This window comes from Corythoichthys intestinalis, chromosome 7 (genome assembly GCF_030265065.1).
Source record: "Corythoichthys intestinalis isolate RoL2023-P3 chromosome 7, ASM3026506v1, whole genome shotgun sequence".
Classification (NCBI taxonomy): domain Eukaryota; kingdom Metazoa; phylum Chordata; class Actinopteri; order Syngnathiformes; family Syngnathidae; genus Corythoichthys; species Corythoichthys intestinalis.
This window is the reverse complement of record NC_080401.1, coordinates 58,636,111-58,651,610: the sequence shown is the minus strand read 5'-3', so window position 1 is coordinate 58,651,610 and position 15,500 is coordinate 58,636,111. Positions and strand designations below refer to the sequence as shown.

Below are 15,500 nucleotides of genomic sequence, written 5' to 3'. Positions count from 1 at the left end.
TTAAACCTGTGAAAAATGCAATTTCCTAAATTAACCTAAATTAATTTATTTTTCATTTTGGGGGGGGGGGGGTTGAATTTAGACACTTTTTGCAGAAGTAACTAGGAAACTAGGAAGAAATGCATATTTTCTATAAAACTGATCTCAATTATTCACGATTCATCTATCATTGAACTTTTATTGGGGGGGGGGTGATTTAGACACTTACTGCAGATGATTATGATAATGCAGACTTCCATAAAACTTAATATATTTATTACAGAGGGAACCTGGAGGAAATGCAAATTTTCCCAAAAACACACTAAAATAATTGCGGCCACTATGCATGTACGTAGTCAATAAATAAAAATGCAGTCAATAAATAATAAAACATACCAAGTTTTGTTTCAGTCATTCTGGTCTCAAAAATTGGTCCAAAAATTGGCCCATAAATCTCCCATATTGTGATGCGACCTATAAGAGGGTCAAACTATAAATACCTACTTTTTAAATCACAAACTAGGGGTGAGACCTATCTGCCAGTGTTACTTATACACTAGGTAAATACGGTAAAAACATTTTTATTTTAGTGGGGGGCAAAAATGATGTCATTGCACATGATTTCCTTTCCCGTGCAACTTAAATGATGTGGCGGGCCACATCAGGCCCAGATCCTCGAGTTTAACACCTGTGCCCTTAAGCAACTGGCTTTTTGTGGGCCCCGTACCTGCCCCAGTGGTGGTGACCAGCCGAGCCTTGCTGTGGGCGCCGTCCCCCTTGGTGGTGTACGCCGCTACTGTTAGCGAGTAGCTGGTCTCCGGCAGCAGGCCCGTCAAAATGGCTTCCTGTCAGGAGAGGATGTGAAATAGAAAAAAATCCCCGATCATGATATGGGCCATTAATATCACAATCCTGATATGCCACGATTAAAACATTAATAATATGGTGAAACCGAAAACCAGGATTGCAAAATAATCTTCTTGATGAGTTTGTCAAATGGGTTGAGGCCTGAATGAATGCAGGTGTGCTGAAAGAAGAGGCAGGTGAGGTCACAGTAAGATGGCAGCCAGAGGCGAAGCAGAACATTACGCCGGGTGGTCTTGGCCGCGTTTGTTTATTTCACCCGGAGGAATGCCGGAGCCCGTGTTCAGCTTTGGCTGTTTATTTTAGCATAGTTAAGTGCCCCCCCCCCCCCCCCCCCCTTCGTGAGCCATCACCATAACGTGGTGGAGGGGTTTGCGTGTCCCAATGATCCTAGGAGCTATTTTGTCTGGGGCTTTATGCCCCTGGCAGGATCACCTATGGCAAACAGGTCCTAGGTGAGGGACCAGACAAAGCATGGCTCCAAAGACCCCTTATAACAGTGGTCTCCGAACTATTCCACATAGGGCCGCAGTGGGTGCAGGATTTCATTCCTACAAAACAAGACCACACCTTATCACCAATCTGGTGTTTTATAAGTGTAATCAGTTGATTGGAGTCAGGTGCTGCTTGTTTTAGTAGAAACCGATCAGTATGAACAAAAACCAGGACCCACAGCGGCTCTCGAGGACCGGTTTGAAGACCCCTGCCTTATGATGATAAACACAAATGGAGTAAGTTTTCCCTTACCCGGACGGGGGTTTACCGGGGCCCTCCTCTGGAGTCAGGCCTGGAGGTGGGGCTCTAAGGCTGGTGGCTGGGCCTGTTCCCATGGGGCCCAGCCAGGCACAACCCCAAAAGAAAACGTGGGTCCCCCTTCCCATGGGCTCACCACCTGTGGAAGGGTCCAAAGGGGTTGGGTGCATAGGGAATTGGGCGGCAGCTAAAGGCTTTGCGGTCCGACCCCCAGCTACAGAAACTCTTTGGATGTGGAATATCACCTCTCTGGTAGGGAAGGAGCCCGAGCTGGTGTGTGAGGCAGACAGGTTCCAACTAGATATAGTCGGACTCTCCTCTACACACAGTTTGAGTTCTGGTACCAATTCTCTCCAGAGGGATTGAACCAGGGGTCGCGTTAACCGAATATTTTCCGTCGTTGACCGGTTTTTTAAAACGGTGACGGAAAAAACTGAAGTCCATCTGTCATTTTGACAGGTTGCAATTCACACCCCAGACCACAGGGTGGCGAGTGAGCATATTAATTAGCTATTGTCTCTCTTGATGCGTGACGTCGTTGGCCTTACTCGGAAAAATGTCAAGGCAACTGAGTGTCCGAAGTTTCTTCAAAAAGCCCCAAAACGACGATGGTGTTGATAAAAGAGGTGAAAAAAGAGGGATTGATGCAGTGGAGGATGAAGGATGACAACGAATCAAGTGAATCGCCGGTTCACTCCTCACTGCGGCGAGCAGTTGAAAACGCCGCCAATTACCAAGAAGGGCAGAATTGGTAACACGGTGAAAGCGGCATAAAGCCAAAAAAGCGGACCAGACTAGCTAGAGCCTGAAATTATTTCAAGGAAAATATGGATGGTGCCACCACTGTGTGTACTCTTTTTGCTAAGCTGAGCTCGCATACCACGGTAGCACGTCGGCTATGAACGAACACTTGACGCGCCGTCACCCAGGCGTATTTCGGAAGACAACAGGAAACAACAAGCTAGCGGATTGTAAATCCATACAACTTTCTAACGATTTTTTAAAAAATTGGAAGTTGCCTTTATGTGCGCCGTATCAACGTGCATTTTTATTTAATAATAATAAATTAAAAAAAAAAAAAAATATATATATATATATATATATATATATATATATATATATATATATTATGGCTGTCAAAATTAACGCGTTAACGCGCGGTAATTAATTTTTTAAATTAATCATGTTAAAAAATTTTGCCGCAATTAACGCACATGTCCCGCTCAGACAGTATTCTGCCTTTTGGTAAGTTTTACAGCAAGGCTTTTTCTGCTGTCTAACAGCGAACTCTTGTGGTCGCTTTGTGACATGGTTTATTCTTTTCTTGCCAGTTCAATATGGCTGCACAACATCTCTGTTGTGCTTATATGATCCTTGGACAAAATTTGTCCATAAGTATGGTTGTTGTAAAGAATGTACATATTATGTTAGTAAGCGAAATGTTCTATTTTTTGTATGAGAAACTTTTGGTTTATGTTTAGTGAACCTGTATAGCGTGCTAAGCTAACGTTGTTGCTAATGCAATGCTTGTGTACTTTTTTTTTTTGTAGTTTTACGACGGTCTAAAGAGGACAATGGTTTGAGGCTATTTTATTGATAAATTAAGGCGTCGTTCACTAGCTGTCTAGCTTTGGAAAAAGTAGACGCTTCGGAGTGAGGACAGCATAGACAGATTTAAATGACAGTAGAGTGAAATGCCCACTACAGTCCTTATGTATCGTATGTTGAATGTACAGTGGGGAGAACAAGTATTTGATACACTGCCAATGGGTTTTCCCACATTTTGGATCATTTGTTGATTATAGGGCATTTCTGTGTTGATTCCTGTAGCGTTTGAAGCGTTACAGGTCACTTCCTGTTCTCTTTGGGTCACTTTCTTCACATTTTGGGGCATTCCGGATACATTTTGGATCCTTTCCTGTTGATTTTACAGCAGTCAGGGTTATTGCCTGTAGATTTTGAGGCTAGTTAGGTCACCTGTAGATTGTGGGTGACTTTTTGTTGATTATAGACCATAGCTTGGTCACTTCCTGTAGGTTTTGAGGCTTTTTGATCCCTCCCTGCACATTTGAGCATTTCGGGGTGATCCTCTACATTTTGGATTACAATGGGGCCGTTGGAAATAAACTATAGGACAAGTAGCGTTTTGAAATTTCGTAATGACTGAGTGACCCGTTTTGGACGGTTGAGTAACAATTAACCGCTTGAACCTTTGACGCGGTGCCTGCCGATGACGAAGAAGGCACCGGAGCATTAGCGTTCATGTGGGCGTGGCGCCATCAGATAAGATGATCGGCCACCCCACCTCGCTCTTCGCTCTGTCTCCCAAAGACAAAAAGGTAGCATCACTCGAGCCCCTCGATCTGCCAGGATGAGCGAAAAATGGCGATGTTGCGATAACGGTGCATAAATACACAATTTTTGGGGATTGGAAAATGAACACTTCGTTCCCGTGATGTTATCAAACTTAACTCAGTCAGTATGACATTTAAGATTTTTATGATGAAAAGGCCCAGACCTTGATGAAAGAAGCTGTAGGAAAAATGCGCAATTTAGAGCACAGGTCGTCCCCGGTTTACAAACGAGTTCTGTTCCTGCGCTGGCGATGTAACTCGGATTTCCGTCTAAGTCGGACTTAACCTTTTAAATGCTTCAAAAAACCCTCAAAATTAAAACAAAAAACAAAAACAAAAAAATTATCCAAAAACATGCACTATACATCAAAGTACTGTCCTCTTCAAGACGTTGGAGCGAAGTCCTAGCTAGACAGCGAGCTAAACTCCGAAATGACGATGTCAGACGTCCGTGTGGTTTGCTGACTTTATTCAGCCGCTCATGAGATGAACACTTGCAGAAAAAAACTGAAATAAAATGAAATCAAATCAGTCTCATCTTCAATAACAGTAATTCAAATTTGCTGATACAGCAATAACAAACGATTAGCATGTATCATATAGCATCCGCACATCTTCAAAAACATCACATCAACTGGCCCAAAGTATTCGACCACAATTGAAAACGCACGATAAACAGTACAAAAGTTAGAAGTGTTAGTGCTTTTCCAGCTCTGAAGGGGAGTGAGGACAGGGAAGTCGGAGACGGCCAGGCTATTCGTTGTTGGTCACTTTCCGAATCGGGCCGAATGGTATCGTTACAAAACAGTGACAAACAAAAACGTTAAAAAAAAAAAAAAAAAAATTGACATTTTTGGAAAATCGAGAGATTTGGCTTTCTAATCGTGAGGCGTGAGCATTGGGGTCAAAATCGGGAGTCTCCCGACCAAATCGTGAAACTTAACAGGTATGCTTCTGACTCCAAGCTGTTTGTCCCTGCTCATTCAATTAGACAATGCTTTCCAAAGTATGGTAACGTTTCTGTGTTTGCTTCACCTGACGCTAGCCTCGTTCCTATCTCCCACTGTCAGCCAGCAATAATTCTGCTTCCATCTTGAGGACGGCAGACGCTTTGAAGGTGACGTGAATTGTCGGGAAACGAGCCTACCTAAATGCATCCCCTCGAGAGATGCGATGGAAGTGATTGTGATTGGCTGAGGGTTAGAGTCATTTGTCGTGGTAAGCCAATCAGAGATTTCACAAGCAAACCGGAACAGCGCGTGCGGCAAACACACACACGCAAGACAGATGCACAGAGCATTCAGAAGAAAAATTGTCCTTTAAGAGGTGGAGATATAGACACTATTTCAAGTTTGTCGAAATTAAAAGGAACCTGCATGTAATGTGTAATTTATGTCCCGGGGCAAAGCTTTTGTCGACATCTGTGGTAAGCAATTCAAATCCGCTGAAGCACCTAACACGTTAATTACCTGTCTGTTCTTCTCTATTCCATTGACTCGAATACTGCTCAGAAAATTTCAAATTCTTTGACATACAACAAGTTCTTTTTAAAGTAACGGAAATAGTTACTTTCCCTGGCAACTAGTTACTTTTACAATAGAGTAATTCAGTTACTAACTCAGTTACTTTTTGGAAGAAGCAGTGAGTAATGTAACTAATTACTTTTTTAAAGTAACGTGCCCAACAGTGGTGAGGGGTGAGCGGGCGCATCTGTACATGCGTTTGCTTCCTGTTCTACGCTTCCTGCGCCAAAATAAAAGCATGCATCACAAAACAAAAGCAAAATGATGAGACTCAGGCGTCATTAAGTTGAAATCGTGTTAATCGGCTTCGTCATAACCCCGGTACTACCTGTATATTAGGCATGGGAACCGCTGGGTAGCTCATGATACGATATGATTTGTGATACAAGGCTCACGGTAACGATTATCCCATGATATGGCGATTATCGGGGTCAGGAACAATGTTTACTCTGAGCTGCATGCGTGTGCAATTCCGCACTGCTTGCACATACTAAGCGCACGAACAACTCTATGCAGCGCATGAAATAAAATTCAACAGAAACATATTGTAGCGTCACTAGGACAACCATCGGCGCTGCAGTGATGTGTCAGCACGACACTCCTATTTGTGCATTCGATACGACAACGCGGCACTCCCTTTTGTTGGAAAATTGATTGGGACACCATTCAAGTGGGAGTATTTCCCCCAAAAAATGACACATTTGTTTAAAAAAAAGTCAAGACTACGGCACAACATATAAAGGCTTGAACAAAAATATCGGGACACCTACGTACATGATGTAAAAAGTGAAGAAAATGTGAAGTTTTGTACAGGAGGTGGAACAGTTGAGGGGAAAAAAATCACAAGCTAGCCAAACAAAACAGAAAAAAAGAACGCAAAGAGAAGACTCTCACACCAAGAAACAAAACAAGGAGATGAAGCGTCACTTTCCCACTCTCCTTTTTCCTTTTTAGCGCGACGGATAAGAATCGGCCCGCATGAGGGACGCGGATCGTGTCCTGCGGGTAGCAGGAGGATAAAGAAAAGCGAAGCAGACGTGCTCAGACGTGTCCACGCGCACCATAACAACCTGACTCATCTCAATTTTGTCTCCTCATCGAAATCCAATAGGCCCGTTATAAAAAATAATAAGAACATACAGTATATTTTTTAGTGTGAGCTAATAGCGCATTATTAGAGACGAGAGACGTCTAATCCATTCGGTTACGCTCCGTGCATTAAAGTCCCATATAAAGTCAGAATTTGACAATACAGTGGTATGAAAAAGTACCTGAACCATTTGGAATGTCTCACATTTCTAAATAAAATCACCATCAAATGTGATCGGATCGTTGTCAAAAATCACACAGATGTGAAAACAGTGTCTGCATGTGACACGAAAAAGCATGTTTATTTCATAATACACGGGCTATTTTATGGTCCTGAATGATATGGACGGCTTGGATGTGTGTGGAAGCGATCGCTATTTTTATTTAGTTTTTTGAATCCCGCGCCATGAAAACGAGTGACTTCCGGCTTCGGTCTTGCATTGAGGAGGAGGGCGCTGTGACGTGTACGGTAGAAGACGTCCTCCTAACGCTACAGCGTACTGTTGTGTATGAGGACGAAAGATTCAGCTGATTTTGCAGATTAATACGGTTATTTTTCGCATCACGCCAGCCAAACGGCTGCAGAAAAATCATTCTGTATGAGGGAGAGGCGTATGCGCCTTTTTGGAGTTTCAAAAGGTTCCCATTCACCGTGGATATTGGCCAAAACAAGCCCGACGACTACTGTGGGACCATTGGATTTACAAGGAAGTGAGTAAACATCTTGTTTAGTATTATGTCAAATATTAATACAGCTATTGCAAAGTAAACACTACAAACTTTCTTTAAATAAAGGACTACTTACGTTTGATCATTGATAGGCATGTAAAAAGCTCTCCTCATGCACATTAGCAGCACGTTAGCTGCACAACAACTGCAGCCACCCTCCTCCGGGGAATGAACTGTAAATTGCTCTCCGCCGGGCGGTTTGCCGATCCGCAAAGACAATCAACAACCCAGTCGTCATGTCAAATAATCCGGGCTAGTTATGTGTGATTTTCCGCTTCGAAGACTTTGAAACATCACTCGGTTCGGGTTAGCGTGTCGGCTAGCTGGCACGCCTTTTGGTTTGTTTATTCTCCGAAGCCGGGGAAGGGAAATGACATATGTCCGATTTAGATGTCATAAAATATCAGTCGGGAGGTGCGACAGTCTAGGTGAAGTCGACAGTTTTGACCATTGTGGAGTCATTTTGCCATGTCGTCCTGAATAAATGCATTTTTATTATTTCATATTCCATTTAGCACAAGACTGTTATTTGTCATGACCATGCCATTTATTTAGCAATTGGGGAAAATACTTGGATAAAAAGAATATCCTGTAAAAAATATTGGAGTAGAGAGACTGAAACAATGACATTTTGCGGCTCTCTTTGTTGCGTTTTCCTCGTTCTGAATAATTCCCCCTCAATGGGCTGAATAGTAAAACCGATGAGCCCAGTCTACCACTGACGTCATCCACCTGTTGGGGACGCTAAAGCCCTATAATGGTAGGCGTGGCTAACCGGCAGATTAAAAGACTAATTTCTCATCATCTGCGCTTTGCTAAATTGTTGTATATAGTCGAATCATCTCAAAATATGATTCTTATTCACATAATAATGCCATTTAAGACTTTTTTTCTCATGTCGTATGCTCTTTAACTAAACCACCCAAACATTTATAGGTTTTCAAATGTTAGTGAGGATAGCATGCAAAATATGACAAAAGGGGGAAAACAAGTAAGTGAACCCTCTGTCTGAGGAGACTTAAAAAGCAATTGAAACCAATTTTACCAAACAATTGAAGTCAGGTTTGTGCCCAATCACTGATAAGTGGTTTAAAGCTGCCCTGCCCACTATAAAACACACACCTGGTAAGAATTGTCTTGATGAAATGTGCATCATGGCTCGGTCAAAAAAGCTGTCTGAAGACCTGTTATCCGCGAAGCTGGGAAAGGATACAAAACCATCTCTAAAAGTCTGTCTGTTCATCAATCGACAGTCAGAGAAGTTGCCTACAAATGGAGAGAGTTAGGCACTGTGGCTTCTCTCCCAAGCAGTGGCCGTCCACCAAAGATGACGCCAAGAGTTCAGCACAGAATACTTGGAGAGGTGAAAAAGAACCCTAGAGTGACTTACAAAAATCACTGGCACAGTCCAATATCTCTGTGCGCACATCAACTATATGTAAAACTATGGCCAATAAAGGTGTTCATGGGAGGACTCCACGGAGGAAGCCACAACTGTTGAAAGGAAAAGGTACCGTTCTCGCACACACCATATACAGTAATTGTTTTCATTAGTCTAAAACATTCATTTAACTATAGTTTAGGCAGACTTCACTCATTGGCCTTGAACACAGTAAAGTGAATCCCTTTTTATCGGCGCTCATGAGGCGGAAAAGGAAAAATGGTACCGTTTCTCGTAGGCACCGTCTAACTGTTTGCACTACTCGAACACATGTAATATAATCAATCAGGGAATAGTATCATTTCTCATATTCACTGTAGGACTGCATTACTCTAACACACCTAATGTAAAATAAATAGCACACCATAGTTTGAAGAAACAGAATAGATACACAATGCCATCTTATCACAGAGGCCCAACGTGTGCGCCACGAGCAAGATTGACGCACCAACTCTGGCAATCAGTTCTCCCGACAAACGAATAAGGACAAAGACCAGCGCGCTTTGTCCTAAAACAAGTAGCGCCAGCCCGGATAACAAAGTTGATAGCGGGCGCTTGTGACGTCAAGACCAGTGTCGGTCGCTGTGGCAACCACATCCCATCCACGCACGAACCTAAACAGCCCGAGGGATGATCCCAAAGCAACGCCCGGACACACCTTCGGCCGGCCCACTACACCACGGACTTAAAAAACACTGGACACTGAGATTTTGCTGCTCGGAAACATGTAGCCTTGTTTTGGATCCAGAATTGTCCCTCCGTCGTCTGTTTTTGCCTTGTTCTTGACCATTGTCGACGAATAAATCGTCAACCTGCTTTAGGCGAGTCTTTTGGAACATGGAGTCAGTACAAAGGGTTAACATCAGAGATGAACGCGCGAAATTCCGCCTTCCCAGTTGGCGCGCGCGAAGCGGCATCGGCAGAACGGCACTTTGTTTGGCTGTCGCTGTTTCCGTGCGGCTTGACTGGGGAGGCGAATTTCAACAAAGCACACAATAAAATAAATAATAGCCCATATAAATACAGTATAATAAATTGAAATGAGTTAAAACACCTGTAATTAAATAATAAGAATAATACACAGATCCTGCTAACACAATTAAATTTATTAATTTCTGTGTGGGGCTTTAACTTGAGAAAATCCACCAATAAAGCTTTTGAAAACCGTTCATAAGAAAAAATGTTTCATTGAGGCATTTCATTTGTAAAATGCACAGGACTTCTTTTTTCTTCTTTCTTTCAGAAAGAAAGCTGACCAATATGCGGGGTCTGAAAGGCAAATTGTTGCTGGATTATTATTAGGGCTGTCAAAATTATCGCATTAACGGGCGGTAATTATTTTTTTAAATTAATCACGTTGATATATTTGACGCAATTAACGCACATGCCACGCTCATAAAGGATTAAAATGACAGTACAATGTAATGTCCGCTTGTTTTTTGGTGTTTGGCGCCCTCTGCTGGCGCTTGGGTCCAACTGATTTTATGGGTTAGTACCATGAGTGAGCATGGTGTAATTATTGACATCAACAATGGCGAGCTACTAGTTTATTTTTTGATTGAAAATTTTACGAATTTTAATAAAACGAAAACATTAAGAGGGGGTTTTAATATAAAATTTCTATAACTCGTACTAACATTTATCTTTTAAGAACTACAAGTCTTTCTATCCATGGATCGCTTTAAGAGAATGTTAATAATGTTAATGCCATTTTGTTGATTTATTGTTATAATAAATAAATACAGTACTTATGTACCGTATGTTGAATGTATATATCTGTCTTGTGTCTTATCTTTCCATTCCATCAATAATTTACAGAAAAAAATGGCATATTTTATAGATGGTTTGAATTGCGATTAATTACGATTAATTCATTTTTAAGCTATTATTAACTCTATAATTAACTTTTTGAGCAGAATTCCAGCTTTGGTTAGGCTAATGTTCCTATTCTTTAAAGCACAAAAGTGTGTCATAAACAACTAGCATATTTATATTTAGCATTTTGTTTTCTTACTGTACCGAAAATGAACCGTACCGTGACCTCAAAACCGAGGTACGTACCGAACCGAGATTTTTGTGTACCGTTACACCCCTAATCCCCACAGTGAAGCATGGTGGAGGGAGCATCATGATAAGGAGCTGTTTTGCTGCCTCAGGGCCTGGACAACTTGCAATCATTAATGGAAGAATGATTTTGCAGGAATACCTGAGGCCGTCTGTCAGACAGTTAAAGCTAAAAAGAGGATGGATGCTGCAACTAGACAATGATCCAAAACACAGAAATAAATCAACTTCAGAAGAACAAAATACACGTTCTGGAGTGGCCAAGTCAAAGTCCAGACTTGAATCCCATTGAGATGCGTTGGAATGACCGAAAGATAGCGATTCATGCCAGACATTCCAGGAATATGACTGAACTACAGTAGTTTTGTCGAGAAGAATGGGCCAGGATTAGTCCTGATCGATGTCCCAGATTGTTTGCATACTATCCCCATTCAAATATGAAAACCTATAAATATTTGGGTGGTTTTATTTAAAGCAGACAATGCTTTTACATCTGTGTGATTTTGACAAATATCAGCTCACATTTGATGGTAATAATTATAAATCTTTTTAGTGGGTACCTGCGCATCGGGGTGGGCGACGTCCATGATGAGGGGCTGCCCGTGGGGCTCCCCCTTCTCCATCCTGGAGTAGACGATCTGGTAGCCCCGAACGTGGCCGTTCTGTTTGATTGACAGCGGAGGCTTCCAGCTCACCCGAACTGCCGTAGAGTTGACGGGCTCCGCCTCCACCTTTCTGGGCGGAGCTTCTGGCACTGGGAAGACCGGAAGAACAACAAGGAGTCTTAATGTGCCGAGTTGCCAGAAATGAAATCGATTCAGGATCATCAGCAACAAATAACAAGAAGCGAATTCGTCTTCGGAGCTGGATGCTAAGAAGGTTCGGGGACATCCTGGCTTCGTCCACGTACCATCCTCCTGCGTCCTGACGCGGGCCGGCGGACTCTCCGGTCCGGGCCCGATATGGGTGAGCGCTCGGACCCACACGGAATATTCCGTCCACTTTTCCAGACCCTCCAGCAAGAAGCTGCGCGCCTCGGCGCCAATTCCCAACACCTCCCGGCGTTCACGGTCCTCCCCAGGTGACGCGAGGTAGGCGAGGGAGTAACCGGTGACCGCGGTGGCGTCGGGGGGCGGCGCCCAACTCACTTGGATGCTGGTGGAGCTCAGACTGAGCAGGCGGATGTTCTGAGGGGGCGCCGAGGTGGCTGATGGGAACACAGACACATCATGGAAGACGACATGAAAACACAAAAATATGCAAACATGGTGAAATGGCACAAACACACAAGGCGGTGGGGGAACGAGGACTGGCTGGAGATCAGGTTGTCACCTTCTCCCAGATTTTAAAAAAATCCAGTGAGTGTTTGAGAAACAGCATGTTCTCATCCTGCCTTTGGTCCTGTCAAGTCCAGAAAGTGTTTAAAGTCCAGTTAGCAGAGAGCTAAGCTGGTATGGATCCAGAAGAAAAAGTTCTCATCTTGTCTTTTAGTCTCACAGAATCCAGTTGGCAGCGTACACAGATCCGGAAGAACATGTTGTCCTCTTGTCTTGGGTTTTGTCCAGTCCAGTTCGTGATTATGGTTCAGTTAGCTGTGTGCTAACCTAGTATGGATCCATGAAGAAACGTTCTCATCTGGTCTTGGGTCTTGTTCATTCTAGTTCGTGTTTATGGTCCAGCTAGCGGTGTGTTAAGCTAGAAGATCCAGAAGAACATGTTGTCCCCTTGTCTTGGGTCTTGTACAGTCCAGTTTTTGATCATAGTGCAGTTAGAGGCATGCTAACCTAGTACAAATCCCGAAGAAATGCTCTCATCTTGTCTTAGGTCTTGGCCAGTCCAATTTGCGATTATAGACCAATTAGTAGTGTGCTAACCTAGTCCAGATTAAGAAGAACATGTTGTCCTCTTGGATGTTGTTGATGATTATGGTCCAGTTAGCAGTGTTCTAACCTCATACGGATCCACAAAAAATGCTCTCATCTTGTCTTGGATCTTGGTCCTGTCCAGTTCATGATTATGATCCAGTTAACGCTGTGTTAAGCGCATAGCCAGAACAGCATGTTGTCCTATGGTCTTGGGTTTTGTCCAGTCCAACTCGTGATTATGGGCCAGTTAGCGGTGTGTAAACCTAGCACAGATCAAAAAGAACATGTTGTCCCCTTGTGCAGTCAAGTTCATGATTATAGTCCAGTTAGCGGTGTGCTAACCTAGTACAGATCCAGAAAAATGTTCTCATCTTGACTTGGGTGTTGTCTAGTTCAGTTAGTATTGTGCTAACATCGTGGAGACCCAGAAGAACATGGTGTCATATAATCTTGGTTCTTGGTCCAGTCCAGTTTGTGATTATGGTCCAGTTAGCAGTGTGCTAACCTAGTACGAATCCAGAAGAAAGGCTCTCATCTTGTCTTGGGTTTTGACCAGTCCAATTTGTGATTATGGTCCAGTTAGTGGTGTGCTAACCTAGTACGGATCGAGATTAAATGTTCTCATCTTGTCGTGGGTCTTGTCGAGTCCAGTTTGTGACTACACTCCATTTAGCAGTGCGCTAACCTAGTACGGATCCAGAAGACCCACTCTCATCTTGTCTTGGGTCTTGTCCAGTTCGTGATTATGGTCGAGTTAGAGGTTTGCTAACCTAGTACAGATCCAGAAGAACATGTTGTCCTCTTGTCTTGGGTATTTCCCAGTCCAGTTTGTAATTATGGTTCAGTTAGCGTTGTGCTAACCTAGTGCAGATCCAGAAGAAAAATGCTGTCATCTTGTCTTCAGTCTTGCAGAGTCCACTGAGTGGTCAAAGACCAGTTGGGGACAAAGTCAATAAACACAAATCCGCAAGAACATACTGTCCTGTTGTCTTGGGTTTTGTCCAGTCCCCTTTGTGATTATAGTCTCGTTAACGGTGTGTTGGTCTAGTATGGATCCAGAAGAAAATGCTCTCCTTTTGTCTTTAGTCTTCCAGAGTCCACTGCGTGGTCAAACACCAGTTGAAGACGAAGCCAACGAACACAAATCCGGAAGAACATGCCGTCTGGTTCACTTGGGTCTTGTCCAGTCCAATCAGTGTTTACGGTCCATTTAGCGGTGTGCTAAGCTAGTACGGATCCAGAAGAAAATGCTCTCATCTTGTCTTTAGTCTTGCAGAGACCACTGAGTAGTCAAAGACCAGTTAGTGACGAAGTCAATGCACACAAATCCGTAAGAACGGGCTGTCCTGTTGTCTTGGGTTTTGTCCAGTCCAGTTCGTGATTATAGTCCAGTTAGCGGAGTGCTAAGCAAGTACAAACCGAAAAGAACAAGACAGAAAAGCAAAAACAAAGCAGAATTTGCACTTACTGGATCGGGCTGTCCTTCCCTCCACGGGTGTGGTGAAGACTCCTAAGCCCATCTCAGACCTGGCGGCAAGAGTGAAGAAATAGACGGTGTCGGCTTTCAAACCGTCCACGGCGTAGGATCCGGTTGGCTCGAAGGTCACACTGTACTGCCAGACCGCAACACGCACGGGTGGTCAAACCTTCAAATAGTTTTTGGATCCTCGAGATCGACGTCCATCTGACCTACCTTCTCCTGGGGAAGATTAGCCTCCCAGTAGATCAGCTCGTACCCGACTAGCGGGTCCTGGATGGGCCAGAGCCACGACAGCAAGATGCGCGAGTCCAGCTCGGCTTCGGCCTCCAAATCGGATGGCTGAGCCGGAACTGGAGAAATAAGCGGAGGAAGCCGCGTTTTGATATAGGAGGGTGTGAATCTAGATGGTTTTTATCTTTCTGATGCAGTTTGCAAATTCCCCAGGGATTAATCTCAATTAATCTATCAACAGATTAAGGTGATTCAAGTATTTTTTTTGTGAGTTTGATTTTTTTTGGGGGGGGTCAAACCAAGAAAGAAGAACAGAGAATTTAGGTTTATGAGATTAACTCACTAGCTGCCATTTCTCTGTGATTAATCTCAATTAATCTATCAAGAGATGAAATTGATTCAACCTTTTTTGTCATTTATGACCAAATCTTGTTCCAGATTGACTCGGGTAAAATCAACACAAAGAAATCAGGCTAAAAAATTGAAACATTTGGCTGCCATTTCCCTGCTATTAATCTCAATTAATCTACCAAGAGATTAAGGTGATTCAATTTTAGTTTTTTTTTTTTTCTTTTTTTTTTTTGCAATTTCAGACCAATGCTTCTTAAAGATTTACTCGAAGCAACTCAACAAAAAGAAATTCAAAAGATGAACTCATTGTCTGTATTTCCCTCGTGATTAATCTCAATTAATCAACCAAGAGACTAAATTGATTCAACTTCTTTTTTGGAGTTAAAGACCAAATCATGATACAGATTTACTTGGAAGAAGTAGAGAGGAATAAGGTTGAAATGATGAACTCATTGACTAACATTGCCCAGCGAATAATCTCAATTAATATATCAATTGATAAAGGTGATTCAAGTTTTTTGCCATTTCATACCAATGCTTGCTACATATTTACTTGAGTCAAATCAACACAAAGAAATCAGGCTAAAAAGATTAAATCCTTGGCTGCCACTTCCCTGCGATTAATCTCAATTAATCTATCAAGAGATTAAGTTGATCCAACTAATATTTTGTGTGTAACTAAGGACCAAAGCATGGTACAGATTTACTTGAAACGTCAAATCAAGAGAGAAATAAGGCTAAAAAGATGAACTCAGTGACCATTGGCCAGCAATTAAT

The 15,500-nt window shown here is 42.8% G+C and overlaps 1 protein-coding gene across 11 annotated transcripts in view; it reads right to left on the bottom strand.

The window, feature by feature from the left end:
• The window catches only part of ptprfa (protein tyrosine phosphatase receptor type Fa), a 110,815-nt gene that overhangs the window by 32,795 nt on the left and 62,520 nt on the right, over positions 1-15,500 (bottom strand). For all 11 annotated transcript variants that reach the window (XM_057841037.1, XM_057841036.1, XM_057841038.1 and 8 more), the window contains 5 exons: positions 14,355-14,491; positions 14,130-14,274; positions 11,707-12,003; positions 11,357-11,550; positions 707-824 (listed from right to left, as the gene is read on the bottom strand). In XM_057841037.1, the coding sequence (XP_057697020.1) occupies positions 707-824; positions 11,357-11,550; positions 11,707-12,003; positions 14,130-14,274; positions 14,355-14,491 (891 nt within the window). The remainder of the gene's footprint in view (positions 1-706; positions 825-11,356; positions 11,551-11,706; positions 12,004-14,129; positions 14,275-14,354; positions 14,492-15,500) is intronic.